Genomic DNA, 26993 nt, shown 5'->3' on the forward strand with positions numbered 1-26993 from the left:
AAAAGTAGAGACAGGCTTTGCTGTTCACTTCAAGTGGCTGTGGTTAAAAATTAATAATAATGCTCTGAGTCCTTTGGCCCGTGGTCAGGAAACTGTCTGCAGTGCAGCTCACGGGCAAATCTGGGTCCCTATCTGGTTCTGTAAATAATGTCTTATTGAAACACAGCCATGCCCTTTTGTTTACGTATTATCTACACATCTTTTGTGGTATATTGTTAGAATTGAGTTGTCCCAATGAAATCCACATGGATGATGATTCTTAAGGTATTCACAAGTTCCTTTTTTAGAGAAAAAGTCTACAGTTTCATAGTCTAGAGAATGGATTTCCGACAATTCACTTGGTTTTGAAGGTTAAAAAAAAAAAAATCTGAGTTTAGCTAAGAGCTGCTGGGATTGAACTGTCCTGACAAAATTTCCTTCTTGAGGTGCTGACAGGGTGATGGTATTTGGAAAATAAATAGGTTTAGATGTAAAGTGGCCCCACTAAGAAGTGATACCAGAGGCTCACCCTGTTCCTTCTTCCTGTGAGGACAGAGAAGGAAAGCAGCCATTCATGAGTCAGGAAGAGCCCTCACCAGAAACCATTCAGGTTAGCATTTTGCTGCCTTCACCACCGTCCGAAAATAAAGTTCTGTGGTTAAAGACATGTCTATGGCATGTTGTTACAGGTGCCCTCATAGATTAAAAACTCTAACAAGTTTCTAGATCTTCAGAAATCAACACTCTGGACATCTGTTCTCACCCTTGTGTGTTTTTGTAATGATGCTGTAGAACACTCGGCCTGTGCATTTGGTGACGATTCTGGAGAACAATCTTCAATGTGGCAGCAGTTTCAGTGGGGAGATGCCATCACACACCTGTCCTGGTCCTGTTTCCAACCCAACCAACACATTTAGAGGCAGCAACAAGTTTGTAGGCCCATGTGTGGATATGACCATGTCCCTTCCAACCCAAAGCCAGCCTTTACCACAATGATTTCTGTTTGACTCACTTTGACTATCAAAAATTTTGTCTCCTTGTTATCTCTAGAAAAGCCATTGGCTCACATTTCAAAAGAAAGGTAAGCATGACAGGTACATTACACAAAGAAAATGTTGGGATCATGAAATCCCAATACACAGGGGCTGGGAAGTAAAATACTTGCTGTACAAGGGTGAACATTTGAACTTGGGTCCCTAGGACCCAAGTAAAGGTTAGCATGGCCACATGAGGCTATAATCCCAGTGGAGATTGAGATGGTCTGATTCCAGGCACTCACTGACCAGCCTGGCTGGCCTACCAAAGAGGTTCAGGTTCATTGAGAGACCTCTGGCCTTTACCTCCAAACACACACACACACACACACACACACACACACACACACACACCCCTCTATTTCCAAAACAAACACAAACACATGATTTGGAATCATGGTGCTATGGGAAACTTGCAGCTTCCCTCTATTTGCACAACTGCCCTGAGTCAGGCAGAGTGAGGCCCAGCCAGGACAGGCATTTCACGTTTAATAAAATATGCTGGTCAGTTGAGACCGAGTCCTTCCTTTGACAAAGAGACAAGCATGTTTTATCCCCACCAGCCAGTGCTTTGCCTTCCAAGTGGCCTCTAGCATGCCATCCCCCTGCCTTGATTATTGGAACTCTTCCACAAGTCTCTGAACTGCATAACTCTGCTGTCTAATTAGAGAAATCAGGATGGGACCAGATGGCAGGTTGAGCACTGGACAAGGAATCACTGTAAGAGTAAGTGCCTACTTAGCGTGCATGTAGGTTATTAGTGACCTGAAGTAAAAAATGCACAACAACACCCACCAGCCACTTGGCACAGCTGTGCCTGTCTAGACATTGTCTGCTAAGAAACCCAGAGTAAACTGCATTTCAAGTTAGCTATCGGCAAATGTCAACAGCCCTTCCCTGAACTCGCTTCAAAATAAAAGTACCAGTGCAAAACTTAAGACGAAAATGGTACAAAGCCAGAACCCAGACATGCAACCCAGGGTGCACAGCCAACAGAAGATGGAGACCTGAACTAGGGTCTCAATATCCCAAGGCCAGTGCAGAATCTCTCAGGCTGGAGGAGACATCCACACTGTCCCGGTATGCGTGCATTTAGGAGTCAGACGGGGGGAGGGGGGGCGGCTGGCCTTTGGTTCTGTGACTCCTAAGGATGAACCTAGGTCAGTTCCTCATTGGTAAAACAGCAGTGACACCTATGACATCAGAGACTGTCCAAGGGATGAATTCAAATAATGAAGCCAAGTTGGTACTCGGCAGAATACATCCTTTCTCCCCACCTCCGCCACCGCTCGGTAGCCACTTGCCCTGTGCTCTGGGCCCTGGTTAGGCTCTGCTTGCCAAGGACGGATGAGGAGCAGGCAGGGATGCATCTTCCAGTTTAGCCCAAATGCTTCCTCCCTGCAGAGCTGTCCTGCTGGGCTACCTTCAACTGCTTCTCAGCTGCTTCTTTTCTGGATGCCCAAATGCATTTCCTTCCGAATCTTTATACCAGCCCTCTCCTCCCTCAGAGCACATCTCGGCCCTGCATAGCTGTGTCTCGTTCTCCTGTTCACCAAACTCTGCCCCACGTTTTTATCCAAGCCTGACCCGAGTGATATCATTCTAGAAGAGTATATTCTTTAAAAAAAGTTTTTTATTAATTCCTTGAGAATTTCATGCCCCGACTCTTTCCCCCCAACCCAAGACCTACCTTCACCTCCTACCCATCCCCCAGCTCACTCCCATTTGTTTTATTCTTCAAACAAGCCATTAAATCCCATTTGTGGCCATTCCCCGGAGCATGGTAGAGCTACCAGGAGCCACACGGCTAAGGAAACTGATTCTCCCTCCCGACAAACCATCGACGGTCCACAGCTCCTCAGTTAGGGATGAGGACTAATGATCTCTCCTCCTTCTCCATGCTTGACTGGCTTGATGTTATACGGGCAAGCACACCTGCTGTGAGGTCATCAGTATCAACAGTCTGGTCATGCCAGAGGACTCTGTTTTTGTCTTGGTCCTCCCCAGACTCTGACTACCTTCCCAGACGGTCCTGAGCCTTACGGATGGGAGAACGATACCCGTGTCTAATTCTGGGCTGAGCACTCTAATGACCCTTATTCTCTTGCGCTTTGGCAGTTACGAGTCTCCACATTAACCACTGTCCACTGCACAGGGAAACAAGAAGAGTAGTTCTGTGAATGGCTTTTCTCAGACAGCCAATGCTTCCCACTGTGAACAGAAGCTCTTATCTTGAATGGAGACCTTTGCAAGTTGTAGAGTACGTCCCTGTCCCATGGATCTGCACATGCTTCTCTGGGTAACCGCTGGGGACAGCGATAAGGAATAGGTCCTGATGCCTCTATCTTGGATGATGAGGTGAGGGCAGGGGTCGTGAGTCGGAGTCTGCCCTTTGTTGAGAGATGAAGTCCAGAAGGTAGAAACTTCATTGCAGCCCTCACCCAGACTTCAGCAGGTGGCCTTTCTCCCCTAGCCCTGGACAGTTCACCTCTATTTTCCAATTCCCACAGCTGTAACTCTGCAAGAAGTAAATACTTCTGGGCAGCACAGAAGAGCTAAGCTTGTTAAGTCAGATCGCCCAAGTTCATACAACATCGAATTTTAGATCCCATTTAAGCGCTCCACACCTCTTGGGGAGGCCAAGCATAGATGCTTCATAGCAGGTATTTTGCTGCTAACAAAGAAATCTTTCATCCTTAGCCAGGCATGGTGGCCCATGCCTTTAATCCCAGCACTCAGGAGAGAGGCAGGTGGATCTCTGTGAGTTCGAGGCCAGCCTGGTTTAGAAAGAGAGCTGTTACACAGAGAAACCCTGTCTTAAAAAGAACAAAAAAAGGAAAAAGAAATCTTTCATTAAAAAAAAACACTTTTTAATAGGTATTTAATACATCCACAAAAACAGAAAGACTGGTAGACTGAAGCCTACATGTCTTTTACCCAATTTCTCTAATTAAATGGTTTTGCCAATTTTATTTCACATCTGGATCCCTCCACCATTTTCTGGTTTTGTTTTTTTTTTTTGCTGGAATGTCTCAAAACAAGTCTCAGGTTTCCTATAATTCTATTCATAAATATTTCAGCATGAGTCTCTAACAAGATGAAGACATTTTAAGATGGGACGACAACATTCCATTTATAGAGATATGAAACCTTAAAGAGTGTGGATCTAGCCGCATGTGACCCATGTTCTTTGTGGTCTTCTTGCACACGATCTCCTCAGGTTCTTTTAGGGTTATCAGCTAAACCTTTTTACTTTGGCATACGTGCAACGCTATGACAAGTTTATAAGAATAGTACCCAAAATGCCTCATTTACCCTCATGCCTGCTCCCTCCCAACATGCGAACATCTCTACCCCTCTCTGAGCCTGGATCTGCACAGCCTCTGGATTGTCACAGATAAAATAACCTCTTTGTCCCTAAAAAATTCTCTAAGGAAAGTACAAGTATTGAATTCAGGAAGTGAGTGCTGAGACAATTCCATCATCTGTCCTGTAGACATTAGCAAAAATACTCCAACTGGTCTATAATGTCCTTAAAGAGGGAGAGAGCGAGAGAGAGAGAGAGGAGAGAGAGAGAGAGAGAGAGAGAGAGAGAGAGAGAGAGAGAGAGAGAGAGAGAGAGAGAGGAGAGACGGAGGGAGGGAGGGAGGGAGGGAGGGAGGCTGTCTTTGCAGAAGCTGCCATCAGCTGATTGGTAGAGTGTCCACCATTGGGGCATCACTGATAGTTCTTTGTGATGTCCCGCTGGCGATGCCTCTTGGCAGGGAGACGACAGAGTGGTCTCTTGTCTTCACAGTTGGTTCAGTCAGGAGGAGCAGGTGTTTCAGTGTCCTGTCTCCGCTGTGGCCAGTGTGAACTCTGACCACTTGGTGAAGCCGGCATCTGCCAGGTTTCTCTGCTCCAAAGCCACCGACTTCTCTGTAATCAGGACCTCTGGAGAAGCTGCTCTCAGATCATGCAGGTGTCTTATTACCTCTCAAACTCCCTCTTATATGACTTTAGTCCTCATGGATGCTGTCTCCTGTGACCCCTATGAAGTACTCAAGATTGTCTGTGTGTGTGTGTTATTTTTCTTTTATTTAGACTTCCATGAAGAAAGATGTCCTCGCTCTCCTGCTTGTCTGTTATACCAACGTGATCTTGAGTCTGGTGTTTAAAAATAGGTCACATTGCTTTCATTATTTCTGTTGATGTTCAAATTCAAGACCTAACTAATGGAAGCAACTCCCTCCGCCCCATACCTTGATGTCTCTCTACCATTCTTTAGCATCTCTTTATTTTCTGGCACGACAGGTTCAATTTATTCTTTCCTTTCCTTGTTCCAGCCTGGGAATATTCTGTTTCTCAAACGAGTTCTGGTTCTGCTCAGTAGAGGATAGCATCTAAAAAAAAAATCTGTGATCTGGACAGTAGGGGAGCTCAGTGCTCCTATAAAATGACCTCTGTTAGATGGTCCCAGTGTGACAGTCATGTACACACATCTGTCTATCTATCTATCTATCTATCTATCTATCTATCTATCTATCTATCTATCTTCTATTATCTACCTTTCTATCCTTTATCTCTCCATCCAGCCATTATCTAACCTCGACCATCTAGTTATCTATATCCTATGATGGGTTTCATGATCTTTGTGTGTGTATGATGTATGTGTGTGCGTTGTATGTGAGAATCTCCTGGTCTCTCATTCTCTGACTTTTTGTGTGTGTTTTTAATGCTTTACATTAGTGTATTTATATTGTGTATGTGAAGCTGACATGGCACGTGTGGGGGGTCAGAGGACAACTTTGGGAGTCTGTTCTTTTCTTCCACCATGCAGTCCTGACCGAACTCAGATGATCAGGTTGTTGCCAAGCACCTTTACCCACTGAGCGGTCTCGCCTACCCTATGCTTTCTTCTTTTGAAGACAGTATCATCCAGGAAGCCTAGAGCTAGACTAACCAGTAAGCCCGGTGACTCCTGCCTCTGCCCTCCACAATGGCAGGGCTGCAGGGGCACACAGGACCACACCCTGCTTTTTACATGGGTGCTGACATCAGAACTCGGGTCTCATGCTTGCTCACAGAGCCTCTCTTCAGGCCATTATTATGGGGGATTTGTCTAACCCAACCATACCATATTCCTTCTTTTCTTCCTTTTTCTGTAATTTTAGCCTTCTTCTTAGATAATGAGAAACCCGGCTCTACTTATTATCAATACCTTTGCTTATGTGCATAGCCCTTGAATGTTTAGGAAGTACTTTCAAAATCAGTGACACATTGATGTGATAGCAAGGCCTTCAGATTACAGCCAGCTATTTGCTAAAGTCTGTCTTTAGCCTTAGGACAAAGCAGTCGAAAGGCTATGTTTAAATGTTACCGGATTTTTTTAAAGATTAAAAATAATTTTTAAAAATCATGTTTACATCTGTGTTGTGCATGTGAGTGCTGGTGCCTGAGAAGCCAGAAGAGGCATCAGATCCTTTGAAGCTAGTTCTGAGCCATTTGGCATGGGTACTGGGAACCAAACTCAGGTCTCTGCAAGAGCAGAACATGCTCTTTTTTTTTTTTTCAAGTAACTTTTTTTTATTTTATTTTACAAATACCATTCAGTTCTAACATATCAGCCACGGTTCCCCTATTCTCCCCCCTCTCACCCCCTCCCTTTACCCCCAGCCTTACCCCCCATTCCCACCTCCTCCAGAGCAAATCCCGCCCCCCCCAGGACTGTGATCAACCTGGTAGACTCAGTCCAGGCAGGTCCAGTCCACTCCTCCCAGACTGAGCCAAGCGTCCTGCATAAGCTCCAGGTTTCAAACAGCCAAACTCATGCAATGAGCACAGGACTTGGTCCCACTGCCTAGTTGCCTCCCAAACTGATCAAGCCAATCAACTGTCTCACCTATTCAGAGGGCCTGATCCAGCTGGGGCCCCTCAGCCTTTGGTTCATAGTTCATATGTTTCCATTCATTTGGCTATTTTTTGTTTCAATAATTGAGTAAAACCGAAATTTATTATAAGCCACAGTCGTCCTAGGGACCTCCATGCTATATATATAGCCTCTATGGTTCTATGGGTTGTGGTCTGATTGTTCTTTATTTTATATCTAGAATCCACTTATGAGTGAGTACATACCATGACTGTCTTTCTGGATTTGGGTTACCTCACTCAGGATGATTTTTTCTAGTTCCATCCATTTGCCTGCAAATCAGAACATGCTCTTAATCACGGAACCATCTCTTTGCCCAGACAGGTGAAATTTTTTTCCTAAATAATTTTGTTATCCAAATTTTTCTGTTGAAATATTATTCTGATGGACTTCTTTGTTTCTTTCTTTGTGTATGTCCACCTCTCCCCCCCTCTCTGTGTGTGTGTGTGTATGTGTGTGTGTGTGTGAGAGAGAGAGAGACAGAGACAGAGACAGAGAGGGCTTTCTCTTCTTGTATTAGGGATTGAATCTAGATCATCTCACTTGGTAGGCAAGTGCTCTATTATTGATCATGTCCCCAGCCCTCTATCTTTTATTTTGTGACAAGGTCTCATTAAGTTGCCTAGGGTGGCTTTGAACTGGCTTTATAGTTCATTCAAGCCCTGAACTGGTGGTTCTCCTACTTCAGTTTCCTGAACAGCTGAGGTTATTTCCTGAATGTTAACTGGGTTTGATTTTCTGTCTCAGAGCTCTCTCTATCATTGTCTTACTTAACATAAGCCCATGCATCTGTAACATGATTCAGAATGCTGGAACTCTTCACAGAGTTCTGATGAGAAGTGCTAACCCCTGACCTTTCAAACTTTTCTCCCTACCCCATTCCCACCAAGGTCCCTTAGTAACCAGTCTCAAAGACCCTGTTTATTACTGCTGGTGTTTAATTTTTGTACAGATAAACAGAGAGATACCTCCCTTTTATTTCCCTCTCAAGGACAAAAGATGCAAAAGTTCACATCTAGAGACTTTTCTTCACACTACCAAATAACATTTTAAAGTCCACTTATGTTTTGGGCTCTCTTCCCCCTTCCCTCCCATTTTCCATACCTCCATGGTCTCCTGGAAGCAGAGAGCTCTCAAAATCCTGAATTCACAGAGGTGAAACTGAATTAAAAAAGTGTGGCAGCTGTTGACTTTAAAAAGAGGCCTTTGTCCCTGTCAGGGCAGGCATTCTGCACTGAGAATCCCAGGAGCAGCTCAAGGCCAGCCCAGATGGCAACTCCCTCCCCAAGTCCAGGTTGTGGTTTAAGGAAATTAGCCTCAAATGGGGGTCCTTTTCTGTTGACGGGGCTGGGCACCCAGAGACCAAACAGCTGGGGCCCACCAGCCAATACCTTGGGTTCCCTTCCCCCAGGTTTTCAGCTTTAACTCAAGCCAAACAGACAGTTCCCCCGGGAGAAGGGAGCCCTTCTTGTTTCCTGGCAGGTAACAGGATGCACCTGCATAGAGCTCCAGGCTGCAGCTACACAGCACAGCTGTTTCATCTTGGCTTGAATGAGCTGGATTCATTGCAGCAGGAAGGGTGGGGAGAGTGGAAAGCGACGGTCCACACCTGTCTGCATGGGTTGGGAAAGACCTGAATAGAATGTATTTCAGTTCCCTTAGGATTGAGCAGGTGGCTCCTTGGTTCTGGCATAGACAAACCTTTTTTCAGCTAAGAGGGACAAAAGAGGCAATTCACACAGGCCATGGCTTTCTCTTATCCTTCCATCCGGGCCATTGTCTAGACTCAGAAGACCTGGCTAGTAGTTTTGGCAAACTATGTTTGATTTATCTGTGCAAGCTCAGATTCCATTAAGAATTATCTTCCCAGAGGCCTGGCTGTTGACAGAGAGCTATAAGGAATCTGTTATTGTGGTGTGTGTGTGTGTGTGTGTGTGTGTGTGTGTGTGTGTGTGTGTGTGTGTGTACTCATACATGCAAGTTATTAAGGACTGAGTCTAGGGGCTCATGTGTGTGTGACTTTAAAAAATGACCCCTTACCACTGAGTTATAGCTCCATCCTTCTTTTTATTTTCACTTTGAGACAGGGTCTCACTAGGGTCTAGCCTAGCCTTAAATGGACTCTGTAGCCCAGGCATGTCAAGAGTTTATGATCCTCCTGCCTCCACCTCTGAATATCTTATTGCTGTGTACAGGCTTGTACCCTAAGGCCTCGATGTTCTGACCATCTTAAATGAGCAGAGTCTTGGGAATAAGGACCACTTTGCATGCCTGCCGCTCTGTAGTACTCTGCGTTGAGTCATTAGGCAGGACAGAGAGCTTCTCACTGTGATGTCCAGGTCCACTGGGAAAAGCAGTCATTAGAGGATGCCATCAGGAACTGTGACTCTGCTAGGAATCCCAGGGACTTTCTTCAGCCCCACCATGAGTCAGAACTCTACCCCAAGTAAGAGAATGGTCTCCGGGAGCTTCAGACTGGCCACAGCAGTGAAGTCTATGTCCTGTGTCCACAATGATAGTGAGAGAAGCCTTCACCTTGTTTGGCTGTGGGATATGGCACAGAGGACATGGAATTCAGTCAGAGACATGGCAGCAAATCTGGCCTCTGGCTTGCTCCCAGTTTCTCTCTTGGACTTACAGGATCATCTGTGTCCAAGATCCTAGCATGCTCTGAGAAGAATGATTGATTATTGAATATTATAGGAACTCCAGACTACACTTAGAAACACTCCCTGTCCCCACCATTCACACGGGAAATGGGGAGACATGGACCATACCCCACCTTGTACTATAGCTCTACCTCCGGGATTCATCATCACTTACTTTGTATCTAGCTAAAAAAAACAAGCAGGACTTGGTTACTGCCCATAAGAATTCCCTGATAGTTAGAAAGACAGAATGCAACACACAGGGAAAGCAAGGTCAGGGTAGCCTGGAGACTGGCAGGAAGATCATTATGGAGAATTTTACATGAAAACAACCTTGAAGGGAAACTGAGACCTGGTGAAGCTGAGAGAGAAGGGCATCGATGTCACAGGTGTTTGCTCTCATCTTTCAGGTGAATTTTGGGTAAAATCATTTTGCATTTCAGTGTTAGTCAGTTCTCAGAGTCAGCCTTAGATTCCCCAGCAGGCTGTTGTTTGAAGGTGCACAAGGTGGTGGGAGAGACCGGAGGGGCCGCCCTCTACCCTGCCCTGAGTTAACCTGGATCTGGGCACAGGATCTGTGGTCAAGACAGTCCACTGACTCTACAGCTCTCTCTTGAACCACTGGGAAATATCTGTCCTAGAGGTTAGAGAAAAGACTGAGTGAGCTTGGGAGGGATTTGTGGTTAACCAGGACTGCTCCCGGCTTTTTTTTTTTTTTTTTTTTAAATGGTGCCTTGTGACACTGAGGTGATTCCTGACCTGTGGTTGATGAAGAAGGTGCAGGATTCGACAGTCTGTATCACAGCAGCAGGGTTTGAGCACTTTGGCTATGAATAAAGACTCCCCAAGGGATAACCGCACCTCCTAGGGATCTGACTGGGGGGTGTGTATCCCACAGACGTATCCATGGAAGCCATTCTGAAGCTCTTTGGCGAATACTTCTTCAAGTTCTGTAAGATGTCTGGCTACGACAGGATGCTGCGGACCCTGGGAGGAGTCTCACGGAGTTTATTGAAAACCTAGATGCCCTCCACAGTTACCTGGCACTGTCCTACCAGGTAAGTCCGTCTGGGCTTTGTCTTGGTGGTCCTGAGGGAGCTGTACAATCCATGGCCTCTGGCATCAGTGGCCCAGGAGCTCTCTTAGAGGAAAAAAGGAGGGTAAATACCCACTGGCTTCCTTTATAAATGGTTGACAAAAGTCAGAGTTCTAGCCTTGTGGTGGTTCGGGGGGGGGGGGGGGGGGCGCGGTGTGTACTTCTGGAGGTTGAATGCAGACTCAGAATGAATCTGAGATGGGAACAAGGGCTGAAAAAACAGGTTGGGTGGATTTTCAAATACTCTTCAGGTCTCTTGGCCGGGGTTGAGCTGATAATAGCATATGCAACCAGATTAGGCAAAGCTTGGCAGGGCCAAGAGCCAGAACTGGGAGCCATCCAACACTGATTAACCCATTGGGGTGTTAGGAAACTTCAATTCCAACTGGGATATGTCTTTCTGGAGTTCATGCCTTGCTGGTGTTTCTTGTTAGAGCTGATTGAAAATTCAAATGCCTAGATTTTCTTTTTAAACATCAAATATGTAGCTAGGAATCTTTAAAAGTTCTTATTAATAAAATCAAACCCAAGGCCAGTTATTGGGTCAATGCTGGTAGATCAGAGAGACAGAATAAGTCACAGCTGTCTCACCTTGCCAATTCCTCAGTTGGTCTTGTTTCTTGAGACTGGAGGCCTCTGAATCGTCATCTAGAATGGGTCTCAGCTGAACTGCTGCTCCAAAGCCTGAAAGCTTTAACTAGGCCTAATGCTTAACAGCCAATTGCTTAACCAGCAAATGCTTAACCAGCCAAATGCTTCTAGTTTCTGGTCCTCACGCCTTATATATCTTTCTGCTTTCTACCCACTCCTGGGATTAAAGGCTGACTTTCTGGGATTAAAGGCATGTGTCACCATGCTTGGCTTTTTCCAATGTGGCCTTGAACTCACAGAGATCCAGAGGGATTTCTATCTCTGGAATGCTAGGATTAAAGGTGTGTGCTATCACTGCCTAACTAGTGACTTTTCTGTTCTCTGACCCCAGATAAGTTTATTAAGGTACACAATATTTTGGGGAACACAATATCACCACAAAAATGCTTTATTGTAAAGGTGTGTATTCATCCATAGCATAAATAATAGCTTATTAACTCACATAAAGCAGTTTATTTTATTTTATTTGTTTATTCTTCTCTCATACATTACATCCTGACCACAGTTTCCCCTCCCTCCACTCCTCCAGTTCTCCCCCTCATCCCCCCCTCACCCAGATTCATTCCTCCTCCATTTCCCCTCAAAAAAGAGGAGGCCTCCCAATGACATCCACTGAACATGGCATAACAAGTTACAATGAGGCTGGGCACAAATCCCCATATCAAGGCTCACCAGGCAACCAGTAGGAGGAAGAGGGTCCCAGGAGCAGGCAAAGAGTGTGAGACAGCCCCTGCTCCCACTCTTAGGAGTCCCACAAGAACATCGAACTATACAACCATAACGTATTTGCAGAGGACTTAGCTCAGACCCATATAGGGTCTGTGATATTCACTTCAGTCTCTGTGAGGCCCTACAAGCCCTGCTTAGTTGATTCAAACAGTTTATTTTTATGTCCCTTTATGTATGTATGTGACCAAGAACTTTCTTCATTATTTATATGTCTTGTGTTCATAAGCACTTCAGGAGGGTGGTCATGAAGATAAGATGGACTGTGTGCTAAAGTGCCCCTTAACTAGTATGGCAAAGGGAACATGCTTTTTCCATCTTCCAGATCAAGACATATGAAAGCATTGTGTGTGGGGGGTAAGTGTATGTGTGTTTGTATGTGTCAGATGTGTATGTGTTTGTGTGGTTTGTATATGGTGTGTGTATGTGTGTTTGTGTGGTTTGTATGTGTATCTGATGTATGTGGTATGTGTATGTGTGTTTGTTTATGTGTGTGTGGTGTGTTTATGTATGTATGTGGTATGTATGTGTGTTTGTGTGTATGTGGTATGTGTGCGTTTATGTGTGTGTGGTGTGTATGTGTGTGTTTGTGTATGTGTGGTATGTGTATATGTTTGTGTGTGTGGTGTGTTTGTGTATGTATTGGTGTGTGTGTGTTTATGTGTGTGTGGTGTGTGTATGTGTGTGTTTGTGTATGTATGTGGTATGCGTGTGTGTGTGTGTATGTGGTATGTGTGTATGTGTGTGTGTGTGTGTGTGTGTGTGTGTGTGGTGTGTGTATGTGTGTGTTTGTGTATGTATGTGGTATGCGTGTGTGTGTGTGTATGTGTATGTGTGTATGTGTGTGTGTGTGTGTGTGTGTGTGTGTGTGTGTGTGTAGGAAGGAGTGTGGGCATGTGGAAATCAGAGGATGACCTCAAGTGTCAGCTCCCACTTCCCATCTTGTTTGTGGTTTGCTGCTGGGTAGACCAGGCTAGCTGGACCTGGATTATCCTGTCTTGTCCTCTCATTTTGCTGTAAGAGTCCTGGGATTACTATACACACGACAACACCTGGCTTTAAGTGGATTTTAGGGATTTGAACTCAGGTCTTCACACTTTCACAGTAAGAGTTTTTTCCATGGAGTTATCCTGGCAGCTCCTGAATAGTTATTGAGTACCCACCATGTATGAAGCACGTTTTACAAAGGCATTTGACACAGACAAAAATAGGAAGCAAATAACCCTCCTTACTGTGATGTGTGGATTGAAAGAGGCATAATAAAGGGCCGTAACACTGGAGTGGACCCAGAAAAGGTTTTATAAACAATCACTTCTCCTTGAACTTCCTTCTCTGTCAACACAGACAGCTCCAACATCATAAGAGCTTACATGGCAGCTGCGGTCAAATTTCTTCACCGAAGTAGACCCAGTAGGGTGCGAAGAGTTAGATCCTACCCCTCTACCACCAACATGTATGTGCACATACATACATACGCCACACATAATACACACACAGAGATGGAAACATAGATTCACACCAACATAGCATACACTGTTGTTGTGTGACAAGACCTTTTCCTGGGAGAAGCAACACGTCTACTTAGCCCAGATTGGGAGCCCATGACAGACCAAAGCACGGATACCACCCAAGTCCAACTGGTGAACTAATGAGTTTAATTGGGGTGGCTTACAGGAATATAGGTGAGGGGTCACTTACAGGAGCTGAAATGACTCACAGACAGCTGCATCACCAAAGTTCTCCCCAGCATGGGTGACAGCTCACAAAAGCTGAGAATCTGGAACACACTACACAGACTGCAGAAATCTCAAAAGTTAGATCATGTCCCCGCCAAGTGGCTTAGTCTAAAGTATGTTCTTGAAGGTTCTAGTTTTCAAGTGGAACCAGCCTTCAGAACAAAATGAGTTGATTATTTCTAGTTGTGAGGTCTCTGAGCCGCTAATCTTCCGAGTGAAAGTGCTCACGTGGCTTGGTCACAGGCCAAGTATGGTGACAGATAACCCTTGGGGTATATAGAAGCAGCATGGTGTAGTGCTAAGGGTCATGGAGGCTTAGCAACGGTTCTCTCATTAATCTCATTTTAACTTCTCTGGGTGAGGCCCAGTTACCAATGGAATAGTTATATATATATTGTATATACTATTGTAGTTCTATGTGTGGTAATAGAGAAATACTATTGTAGTTCTATGTGTATAGTAAAGGATACATTCTATTGTAGTTCTGTGGGGGCTAATGGGTACATACTATTGCTTCACACCACTTTGAAAATCGTAGTTTATGACACAGCTATACCATTCTTGGGCATATACCCAAGGGCTCTAAGTCATCTAGAGAATATTTACATATCCATGTTTATTGCTGCACTGTGCAAACAGCCAAGCCATGGGACCAGTCTAAAACCTAATTAATAGACAAAGAAAATATGGTACATACACACAATTGAGTATTTTTGCAGCTATATAGAAAAATAAAGTCATATCATTTTCAGGAAAATGAATACAACTGGAAATGATTGTGTTAAGTGAAATAAGCCAGACTCAGAAAGACAAATTCTGTGTGTTTTCTCCCATATGCAGACCTGGATTTAAAAGTATTCATATTCAGACCATGTGTAGCAGTATGCTCCTTTAATCTAGCATTCAAGAGGCAACAAGTGGACAGATTTCTGTGAGTTTGAGGGTCAGCCTGGACTACATAGTGAATTCTAGACCAACCTTGGTTACACATTGAGACCCTATCTCAAACATAAAATTTACAAGGAGGGGCTGGAATGATGTCACAGTGATTAAGGAAGATTACTGCTCGTTCAGAGAACCTGGGCTCACGTCCCCGCACTTACATGGCAGCTCACAACCATCTGTAACTCCAGTTCCAGAGAATCCAATACCCTCTCTGGCTTTCACAGGCACCAGGCACACATGTGGTACACACACACACACACACACACACACAGGCAAAACATTCATACACGTAAAATAAAAATAAGTAACAAATGTTTTTAATTATGTATGCATGTACATGTACGTATATATGTTAATGTGTATGCGTGTTAGCATCACAGAATGGAAAGGGGATCGTGAGAGGAACAAGAGATCTTAAGGGAGATGGGAGGTAGAGGTGATGGAATACATGTGATAATTAAACCAAAGGTATAAAATGAGGAAAAAAGGGAGCCAGCTGGAGGGGGTGCAGGGCCAGTCTAGAAGGGGACTGAATAAGATTAAAACAATATATATATATATATATATATATATATATATATAATATATATATATATATATATATATATGTATATATTATATATACACTGTGGTTAAACTCATTGTTTTTTATGTTAACCCAGAAAAATAAAAATATGTTATGAGCCTATAAAAACCATAATATAAACAACATGTTTTCCTTCCCTATTGGAGAAATGTGCTGTTTCTGTTCATCAGGAAATGAACGCACCGTCCTTTCGAGTTGAGGGAGGAGCTGACGGGGCAATGCTTCTCCATTACTACTCAGACAGAAGTGGCCTCTGCCACATTGTACCAGGTAGGACATGGATCAGCCCATCCCAGAGCTCTCTAAGGTGCCATACACCTGCTGTGAGGAGAGCACTTCACCTCCTATGGTGACCGGCTTCTCTGTCGTGATCGTAAGGATCTGGAGATTTTTAGAGTAATTTCCAGAACATCAGAAGAAGACATGATCTTTAACACGCTACACAGTTGTTTGCAGAGCGATGATGATTCTGTGGAGATGTTTGTATCTATTGACTTTAAAAGAATTCAGCATTGTAGAACAGTCTTGGTACTTAGTCTTTTTGTTGATTGTGTTTTGCTTTGAACCCAACGCCTTCTGCATTCTTAGTATACATTCTCCTCCACGGAGGTCCATCTCCTGCCCTAAAGCCCTGTATGAGCAGGGGGCTATTTCATGCCACACTCCCCTTAACTGCCCCATGGCTGCATTTGTGGTTGTTGTGAGCCTTTGCTAATGTAGATAATGCAGTGGGAAACTTCACGTTTGCTTTCTTCATATTTTATATTTTACCCCTAGATGGATTCCCAGAACAATAGTTTTGAACCCATGAGCTTTAATGCATTTCCAGTGGAATTTTGCTTCCATTTACAGTTTGTCTAATGAGTTATATGTCTTCGTGGAAGAAAAGCATGAACAAACATTGAGGTAGAAATCATAAGGACAGGGACATATTTAGTATTCAGACTCTCAGAACTTAAATCCCTGAATAATCTTCCCCTTGAGTCATCATAGGATGTCTGCCTTGAGGCGCAACATGGGCGTAGTGAACTGAAGAAAACTCACAAAGTTGTGTGCGTGGATATGTCAGTGATGCTTGGCGGTGTGCTGCCTCTTGCCATCCCTCACCCACAGGTGTCGTTCTGCTGCAGGCATCATTGAAGCTGTGGCCAAGGACTTCTTTGACACTGATGTGACCATGAGCATCCTTGACATGAACGAAGAGGTGGAGAGGACAGGGAAGAAGGAGCATGTCGTGTTTCTGGTTGTGCAGAAGGCTCGCAGACACATGAGAAGGGCAGAGGCCAACAGGCCGCACAACAGTGAGGACATCCACACAGACCAAGAGGTACTGCGCTTGCCGTGTCTTCAGAGAGCATAGCTTCCCCAGGACGGCTGCTTGTCCTGGAACGGTCTATGTGAACAACACAAATAAGCGGGCCTTGAACAGTGGAATTCTAGGCGAGCTCTCCCAGGCCTGGCTTTCTTGACACTGTGGACCAGATTATTCTGGGCTGTGATGGGCTGCACTTTGTAGGATCCTTCGCCACATCACAGACCTCTGTCCATCCAATGTGACTAAAATGCTACCGCTTAGTTGTGGCAATCTAATTGTTTCCAAGCATTGCCCAGGTCCCCTGACTAGAGGTGGGAGTAAAAATCACTTCTAGCTGAGAATCACAAAGCCAAGGTTAACTTAATGCAGACTTTCTAGTACGTACCTCAGCCTGTAAAATGTTCACATATAGAAATGCCAAAGCTGGGTATAGGTATAGTTCATACCTATAAGGCACTTGGGATGCTGGAGTAGGAGAATTGCTATGAGTTTGAGGCCAGTCTGGGATGAAGAACAAGAAGTCTCTCTTAAAACCTCAACAACAACCCAAGATAAAGGACTTGAAGTTGGAATTTGCGATCTTCTTTCGCAGTCCTCTTGCGATGAGTGGACCTGTCAGGTCCTCAGTGCCTACTTAGCAGGTGGGACCAGTGACAGGTCCAGCATGTAGTCAAGAGCCTATCTTTGACCACCTCGTCCACAGCACATAAGGTGATCACTGCCAGCTTAGAGGCCACGTGTGTTAGGTTAAAATCTTTCTGAATCCATGTAGCCTGTTCAAACACACAGATAGGAGTATGACTCCTGGAGCCTGAGGTCACGTTTTACAGCCCAGGGTTACATTGGATAGCATGCAAAGCTGTCAGGGTCCACTCACCGGAGAGGATTCAACCTCAGCAAGAGTGCTGTGGGTTCATTGAAAGTGATGGAGACTTTCTTGATTCTTGGTGAGTTTGCCTCAGGTTCTAGGGTCTCAGATAAATGACAGTCACCAATGAGCCAGTAGCTTCTGAGTTTGTTATCTCACATCCAAAAGGAAACTGGGATAAGGGGTGGGCAGAATGAATACAGGTTTATCAGGGAAACATGAGAAAGAGCTCCTACAATTCAGGGAGGCTCCATGAGAGGAGTGCCGACATGCCGCTGGCCTAGTAGATCTTACGGTGAGAACTGGATGGCCGCTGAGATTATCTTTATTGGGCCTGGTCGTTTTTAAACGTGTCAGCAGCCTGAACCAGTAAGGAGTTCACAAACCCTCTGCATACCCTTTGGCCCAAGTTGCGAGGGACTCATCGATCTAGGGAGGGCTGTGTGTGCTGTGTGATCAGCTCATGCGCCCAAGAGCCATGCACTTATTGCCCTAGGAAGAGTCATCTCCCGTCTCAAGAGGCTGCCGATTCTGTGTGTGAACGTCTTCTCTGGGAAATGTGTCTTGGCATGGTTAACTATCCCACTGCTGTGTATCTTCAGTTGCTACTATAAAGGGAGACTCTGGTGAGCACCTTTGTAACCTGCTTTTGCCACATTTTGTATTTAACCTGGGACATAGTCTCAGAGCTACCCTAAGGAACTCATGAGCCTCTAAGCATTCCCTGGAGATCTTGTAAAAATATCTTGCTTCCTTTGATAGAGAAAGGGCTGGAGGATTAACTAGCAACACTACACCTTGGAGCTCCAGGCTCCTGATAGAACTGATCCTCCAAGCCCTCACCACTATCCCTCTGCCCACCAACACTCTTCGCTACACAAAGATGGGCCCAGCAGCAGCAAGTAGGGCTTTTTCATCCCCAGTCCTGTGACCAGGTGCCTGTGCTTCCTTCCCTCCCCGCCCTCTGCAGGCTCTCAAGACAACGGTCTGTACGATGAAGGAGAAATATTTGAGCATCTCTGTTGGCCCTGAAGAGAAATCTCACAGGGATGCGAAGGCATCAGTCGTGTTTGGAAAAGGTGAGTGTGCTGTTCTCCTGGATCCAGCTCTTAGATAAGAACAACTGTCTGGTTTGCAGGGCAAGAACCCGTACACAAATGGGGCAAAGCCCCCTATAATTTTGAGGCCTTGATTCCTTTGGAGCTTGGATTTAGCAACTATGGTTTTTAACTTTTTTTTGGTTTGTTTGTTTTGTTTTGTTTTTTGAGACAGGGTTTCTCTGTGTAGCTTTGCGCCTTTCCTGGAGCTCACTTGGTAGCCCAGGCTGGCCTCGAACTCACAGAGATCCGCCTGGCTCTGCTCCCGAGTGCTGGGATTAAAGGCGTGCGCCACCACTGCCTGGCGATACCGGGCGGTTTTTAACTTTTAAAGTCAGCTTCTAACTTGCCATACAGCAGCTCCTTTGTTTGTGCTGGGCAGCATGGAGACACCATCATTTTTGTGATCAGGAAAGCCACGACTTGTGCTCATCCCAGGAGGTGCTATGAAGAGGCGGCTGGGCACAGATGTCCTGGGCATAGTAAATTCTGCATCTCTTTTGGACCCAGGCTTATTAACTGGGGTGTGTTTCTGGACTGGGAATCTGTGGCTAACCACAGCCAGCCAGCAGAACAAAGAACAGAGGGCAAGAATCAAGAAAGCACATTTCTGTCTCTCTCTGAGGAGCTGCGACATGGGACAATGCTGTCCAGCTTTCCATTCACAAAGTAAAGATGATAAGCTCAACACACTGGGTCTTGGGGCACTGAGCTAGACTGACACCCGGCACCTGACATTCAAGTCAGAATCAGAGCTCTGACCCAGTGGAAGAAGGGAGCTAGATGCTCCTTGTCATGGCCTGGTAGGTCAAATGACAGACACTGGGAGAGGGTCTAGAGGGCTCAAAGAGCTGCATTCTGAGTCCTTCAAGCTGTGGCAAACACAGTTGACATCCTTTGTCTAGGAGATTTTCATATCAAAAAGGCTCCATTGAGAATCTGCACCCCCTGCCAAATAGGACTGTTGGTTAAATTTTCACGTGCCACCCTAAACTGTCAGTCTACAAAGCTCTATGGCAAACGTCCCTGCTGCCGGCCCCGGCACACACTCACTCCTCTCCTGGCTCATTGTCTGCTTGTCACCATTTCAATGCAGCTCTGTTTTCATGGTGAGACATACTCAATGGCCCCGAAACTAACTCTTCAGCAGCGGGCAGAAACTTGGCAGGGGGCAGGAGGGCTTCTCAACCTGGTCGCAAATTTTCTGTTTGTTTTAATTTGGAAGATAATTGCTGTGGCCATCTGGAGAGGCTGAGGGAGCCTGTGCTGAGGAGTGGGAATCACACTTTGCTCCTGACACACTTAAGATTCTAACCCTGTCCAAGTGCCTCCACCGGGGCCTCTCACTAGAGCTTTCTCTCTCTGTGTCCAGGGCCTTCAGGGATGCCTTCCAGCCTGTCTATCCTGAGAGACTGTGGATTGAAGAGGAGGTGTTCTGCAATGCTTTTCCTTTCCACCTTGTTTTTGATGAAGCAGTAAGAGTCCCTTCCTCTCAGAAGCTTGGGCTTGGGGCTAAGTCAGGGGTGGGAGCTCAATCCACTGTCATGTCCTATAAGGACTTTAGATCCCCGAGTTCACAGGGTTTAAGAGACTAGACTTTGCCCTGGAGGGTCTACTGATTTCATTTCATGTTGTAGACTCTTCCGAAATGCATGTTCTTATTCAGGTAAATATAGCAAGGAAGTTGAACCAGTGAATAAATGGGGAGGTTTATGGTCAGAAAGAAAGGCTGGAGGAAGACTTTAAAATTCACTCCAGAAAGAGGCATCAAAATGCACCCTGTAGCCATGGTTCTAAAAGTGACCTGCCACCTGCTGGTGACTCTCAATCTCCCATCATGCTTCACTTCCCGCTCTGTTCTGTTGGGCTGTGAGCACGGCCATTTAAATGGACCGCTATCAATTTCCAAGATCAAGTATCTTTCAACTGAAGCTTGGGTATGATGGCACACATCTATAACCTCAGCACCCAGGAGGCTGAGGCAAGGGTTAAGTTCAAGGTCAGCCTAGGCTGCAAAGCAAGAGGTAACACCTCAAAACAAAACCAGATGTAGATATAGATGATACAGACATGTGAACTGAGTTGATTTTTTTTTTATTCATTGAAAGGGTATGTAGGCAAGATGAATTTAGTCAAACATATGTGTTAAACTAGTCAGCCATTAGGATTTCCTCTAGTGTTTATTGGAATTCATATGCATGTCACCTGGCAGCTGAGTGCTCAGCATGAATTCTGTGACATGTACACACATGAGGATAGTATCTTCCCATAGAAAAGTGATGGTACCATGACAGTTAAAAACAAAAAATAAAATAAAACATCATAGGTGGGAAACAGAATTATAAGCCAGTGAATGCCAACATTCTTCCAATACCACAACATTATTATTACTCATGCCATTGTTTTCAGTCCAATCTGCTCTAAATACTCCTTCCCTGTCAGCTTCTGTTATAGACTAATAGAAACTGAATGATACATAACGTTGATTTCCGTAGCTTACCTGCGATCTATGACTAGTAAAGGCTTCCAGACACTGTGCTGGTATTGGATGTGTGATGTCAAGGTCCCTTTTCATGCGCCTTTTGTGCATTCTCTGGAGACAGCAGAGAATATTGTCCCATCCTGGTCCCAGGATGCGCTGGTGACAAGTCCAGAATTTTGCTAGTTTATGAAGGAGCCAGGAGCTGTGCAGGGGATGAGGAGATCCAGCATGGAATGAAGAACTATTGGCTTTGTTGAGAGCCTTAATGCCTCTGGGCAGTCAGAATATGATTCTGAGCAGCCCCATGCTGTTTCATTCCTCTTCCAACATCAGCTGCAGATTTGACTATTTAAGAAAATGATAGCTTCATTATGCTTATTCCATTACTGACCCTCTTCCCCAGTGAGTCATAAAGCAAAGCCCAAATGTCACAACTAAGGGAAAGCCAACGGTGCGAGTTGCTTTCTGATTCCTAGACTGACATGTGTCCTCTGTGGATAGCTAAGGGTCAAGCAAGCTGGAGTGAATATTCAGAAGTACATCCCTGGACTCCTAACCCAGAAGTTTGGAATAGATGAATATTTCTCCCTCATCCACCCTCAAGTTACCTCAGCATCTCCAGCATCTGCAAGTTCATTAACAGCCAATTTGTCTTGAAGGCACGAGAAATGATGCCCAGAGCATGGAAGAGCCAGCCAACACTCAAACTCCGGGGTAAGAGGCCATGCCATTCTCTTCTGCCTGTTAGAGCAGCAAGAATGGGAAGAGAGCTTTTCAACCTCCCCCAAGCCAGGGAAGGGACTACATTGAGAACAAGGATTTTTTGTTTTGTTTGTTTGTTTTATTTTCTGATATTTCTACTTGGTCTGATCAGTAAATAACATTTTATATTTAGTTATTTTCTGGTTTAAACATAAAGGACTATATGATAAGTATATACATGTACATAAACATACTGTATGGAAATGCACATATTATATATTCCAACACTATATGATATGGTTATACTGTACACTAAAATATGCAGTTGTAATTATAAATTCTATAGTTACAAAATTCTGCTCTGTTACATGAGAGATAATATATTAACTTAATGTCTATCTTTCTAAAGCAACAAACTCATCCAACCTACTGGTAGAGAATACATTTTGATTTTGCTTCAATTATAATAGAAGTTTTTCCATATTTTAATCTGCACTACAGGAGATTCGTATTAAGAATGCTCACAGTTGGTACACACATCACCCTATCCATGTTCAGAACACTTTAAACATCTGCAGAACTCAAATCCTCTGCCTATTAAATAGCTCCCTGTTCCTCTTTTCCCTCTGGCTTCTACCAGCTTTCTAACTTCGTCTCTGTGGCTGTGGCTGTTCTAGGTGCTGAGTAAGGAAGAGGAGTCTTACAGGACTTGTTCCTCTGGGCTGGCTCATTTCCTTCTCTCTTTGGTTGGATAATATTCCATTGCTTGATTGTGTCTAGCCACTCATCCATTTGAAAGACTTGGCTTGCCGGGCGTGGTGGCACACGCCTTTAATCCCAGCACTTGGGAGGCAGAGGCAGGCGGATCTCTGTGAGTTCGAGGCCAGCCTGGTCTACCAAGTGAGTTCCAGGAAAGGCGCAAAGCTACACAGAGAAACCCTGTCTCAAAAAAACCAAAAATAAAAATAAAAATAAAAATAAAAAAATAAAAAAAGAAAGAAAGAAAGAAAGACTTGGCTTAATTCCTTTGGCTGTTGTGACTCTCCGTGACCATAGACCCAAATATCCATCTCCTTGCATCCTGGATTTTAGTTCTTTTGAGCATATGTATATACAGAAATGGACTTGATAGGTCATATAGTAAATTTATTTTTTTATTGAAAAATTTTTCTATACAATATTTTATTTGCTTTCCCCAATTGCCTCTCAGATCCCCTCCTCCTACCCAGACAACTTCATGTTCTCTTTCTTTAAAATATAGAAACAAAAAAGGAAAAAAAAAACAGAGAACACACACACACCAGAAATAAAAATAAGTAAGCAAAACCAATAAGACAAAAAAAAAATGCCCAAACAAAGCAAAATGAGAAAAAAAATCTACAAAGATACCACTGAGTTTGCTTTGTGTTGTCCAGTTATTCCTAGATGGATCCTATCCTAAACTGTAGTCAATAAAACCAGTAAGACTTCATTGAAAAAAACTAATTTTTCCTTTACCAGCATGTATGGTGGTATTGTGTTCCCCAAAATATTGTGCACCCTAATAAATTCATCTGGGATTAGAGAACAGAACAGTCACTAGATATAGAGGCCAGAAATGGTGGCACACACATCTTTAATCCTATCACTGGAGGTGGAGATCCATTTGGATCTCTGTGAGTTAAAAGCCACACTGGAAACAGCCAGGCATGGTGACACATGCCTTTAATCCCAGGAGGTGAGCCTTTATTCCAAGGAAGTGATGGCAGAAAGCAGAAAGGTATTTATATAAGGGGTGAAAACCAGGAACTGGTAGCTGGTTAAGCTTTTAGGCTTTTAGCAGCAGTCAGCTGAAATCCATTCAGATGAGGACTCAGAGGCTTCCAGTCTGAAGAAACAGGATTAGCTGAGGAATTGCAAGGTGAGGTGGCTTGTTCTGCTTTCTCTGACCTTCCAGCATTCACCCCAATACCTGGCTTCAGGTTTGATTTTTATGAATAAGACCATTTAAGATTTGTGCTACAAGCATGTATCAATTGTAGATAACTTCTTGGTTAGGGGTAGGAGATCATGTCCGATTCCCCCTCTCAGCACGGGGTCCCCATCTGGCTTGAACCTGTGCAGGTCCTAAGCATGCTTCCAGTCTCTGAGTTCATATATGCATCAGTCCTGTGGTGTCTGGAAGACACTGTTCCTTTGTGTTGTCTATCCCTATGATCTTAAAATATTCCTGCCTCGTCTTCTTTATTTCCCCTGAGCACTGAGGGGAGGGATTTAATGAAGACATCCAATTTAGAACTGGGTGATCTAAAGTCTCTTATTCTCTGCACATTGTCTGTTTCTGCACTAGTTTCCCACCTGCTACATGAAGAAGCTTCTCTTGATGTGGGTTGAGTGAGGTACTGATCTATGGTATAGCGGTATATCATTAGAAGTCATTTTTTTTTTGGTCTTTTTTCTTTAGCAGAATAATAGTATTAGGTTTCCCCTATGCCCATGACCTAGCTATTCTCAGGTTCTTGGCCAATTTATCAGTGTCAGATGTGGTTCCTTCTCATGGAGTGGAACCAATCACACAGTAGTTGGTTACTCCCATAACATTTGTGCCACTATTACACAAAAATATATATCTTGGAGGCAGTTCACTGTTGGGGTTGCAAAGTTTGTAGCTGGAAGATATTGATTATTTGCCTTAGTCCTTCTGTATCATGAGGAGTACCCTCCAGTACCATGAATGCTAGTCACTAGGGGTGAAGCTTCTAGTTAGACATCAGCTTGATATCTCCATGTTCGATGACACATGTGTTTTCTTTAGCCATAGGGCCTTACCCTCAGGTTGTGGAAAGTAGCCAATAGCCTTGGCAATACATCTCAACAAGATCCAATCCTGGTATTGGAGGTTTTACTGGTGTCATTCAAAGTCTTGTTGGGATATTGTCTTGGCTAATATTTGGTGATTCTATTTAGATTCCTTTTATATGTTATATATTCAGAAAGTTCTACAGTTGGAAGTTTTCATATGGTTTTTCAAATGTCCTTTAGTGTTACCTGTCCCTCTCCATATTTCTTCCTTTACTATTCTCTCCTATTCCCACCCCTATTTAATCCTCCTATTGTAGTTTCCCATTTTCTAGCTCCATCCATTTATCTGACAATTTCATGATTCCATTTTTTCTTAACAACTGAATAATAGTGTGCTGTATAAATGTACTACATTTTTTACTGTTTATTCAGCAGTTGACAGACATCTAGTCTGTTTCCAATTTCTGGTATTAAGAATGAACAGCAATGAACATGAATAAACAATATCTCTGTAGTAGGCTGTAGAATCCTTTAGTTATATGCCCAAGAGTGTCATAGCTGGATCTTGAGGTAGATAAATTCTCAGTTTCCTGAGGAACTGACATACTGGTTTCCATAGTCACTGTACTAGTTTTCAATCCCACTAGCATGAGTAAGTGTTCTGCTTTCACCACATCTTTACAGCATGTACTGTCTTTTTTTTTTTTTTTTATCTTGACCATTCTGACTGGGTAAGGTGAAAACCCAAAGTAGTGTTATTTTGCATCTTCCTGATGGCTAAGAAGGTTGAACATTTCTGTAAGTGTTTCTCAGTCATTTGTGTTTTTCCTTTGAGAATTCTCTGTTTAGTTCTGTACCCTATTTTTAAATTGGGTGATTTGTTTTTTGATGTTCAGTTTTATACTTTAGATATGAACTCTCTATCAGATGTATAACTAGTAACGATCCTTCCCCATTGCATAGGTCACTGCTTTGCCCAAATTATACTGTGCTTTGACATACAAAAGCTTTTCAGCTTCATGGGGTCCCATTTATTAATTGTTGGTCTTAGTGTCTGTTACACTGTTACTGTTAGACATCAGCTTGATATCTCCATGTTCGATGACACATGTGTTTCTTTAGCCATAGGCCTTACCCTCAGGTTGTGGAAAGTAGCCAATAGCCTTGGCAATACATCTCAACAAGATCCAATCCTGGTATTGGAGGTTTTACTGGGTGTCATTCAAAGTCTAGTTGGGATATTGTCTTGGCTAATATGTGCTGTTCAGAAAGTCTTTGTTGTTCCAATGACTTCAAACCCTATCCCCACGTTCTCATCTATCAGATTCAGGGTATCTGGTTTTACGTTAAGGTCCTTGATCTATTTGGAGTTCATTTTTGTTTGAGGTGATATACATGGATATACTTCCATTCTTCTGCAAACATCATCCAGTTTGACCAGCACACCATTTGTTGAAGATACTGTACTTTCTTCCAGTGTTTACTTATTTACTTATTTTGCTTTTTTAAAAAAAATATCAGGTGCCCCTAGATATATGGTGCCCTTCAATTTGATTCAATTGATTAACATATCTACTTTTATGCCAATACCAAGCTGTTTTTTATTACTACAGATCTGTAGTACAACTTGAACTCTGGGATGGTGATACCTCCAGCAGTTATTCTATTATTCAGTATTGTTTTAGTTATCCTGGATTTTTTTTGTGGGGGGGGACATGTTTCTATATGAAGTTGAGAACTATTTTACAATTTCTGTGAAGAATTGTGTTGGAATTTTGATGTGGATTGCACTGAATCTGTAGATTAGTTTTGGTATGATGGCCATTTTAACAATATTAGTCCTACCAGTCCATTAGCATGGAGATCTTTCTAGCTTCTGGTATCTTCTTTAAGTTCTTTCTCCAGTGTCTTAAAGTTTTTATTATACAAGTCTTTCACTTGTTTAGTTAGAATTATCCCAATATATTTTTGAGGCTATTATGAAAAGAAAAAAGAAAAAAAGAAAGATACTACTTCCTTGATTTTTTTCTCAGTGTGTCCATCATTTATACATAGGAAGGCTACTGAATTTTGTGTGTGTTAATTTTGAATCCTTCTAATTTGCTAAAAGTGTTTATCAACTGTAGAAGTTTCCTTGTGGAATATTTAGGGGTTTTTTATATGTAAAATTATATAATCTGCAAATAAAGATACTTTGACTACTTCCTTTCCTGTTTGTATACCTTTGATCTCCTTAAGTATTATTGCTCTGGCTAAGACTTCAAGTACTATATTGAATATGTATGGTAAGAGTGGACAACCTTTTGTTCCTGATTTTAGTGGAAATGCTTTGAGTTTCTCTCAATTCAGGTTGATGTTGGTTGTGGACTTGCTGTAAACTGCCTTTATTATGTTGAGGTATGTCCTTTGTATCCTTAGTCTCTCCAGGACTTTTATCAT

General features: G+C 43.5%; 1 protein-coding gene across 1 annotated transcript in view; it reads left to right on the top strand.

Annotated features, from left to right (window-relative positions):
* The window catches only part of LOC114693872 (guanylate cyclase soluble subunit beta-2-like), a 92305-nt gene that overhangs the window by 36090 nt on the left and 29222 nt on the right, over nt 1-26993 (top strand). The window contains 8 exon segments of the mRNA XM_028870430.1: nt 10468-10563; nt 10566-10627; nt 15480-15579; nt 16440-16636; nt 18463-18575; nt 19971-20064; nt 21573-21678; nt 21681-21785. Of these exon segments, the coding sequence (XP_028726263.1) occupies nt 10468-10563; nt 10566-10627; nt 15480-15579; nt 16440-16636; nt 18463-18575; nt 19971-20064; nt 21573-21678; nt 21681-21785 (873 nt within the window).

The sequence above is a fragment of the Peromyscus leucopus genome, unplaced genomic scaffold (genome assembly GCF_004664715.2).
Source record: "Peromyscus leucopus breed LL Stock unplaced genomic scaffold, UCI_PerLeu_2.1 scaffold_244, whole genome shotgun sequence".
Classification (NCBI taxonomy): domain Eukaryota; kingdom Metazoa; phylum Chordata; class Mammalia; order Rodentia; family Cricetidae; genus Peromyscus; species Peromyscus leucopus.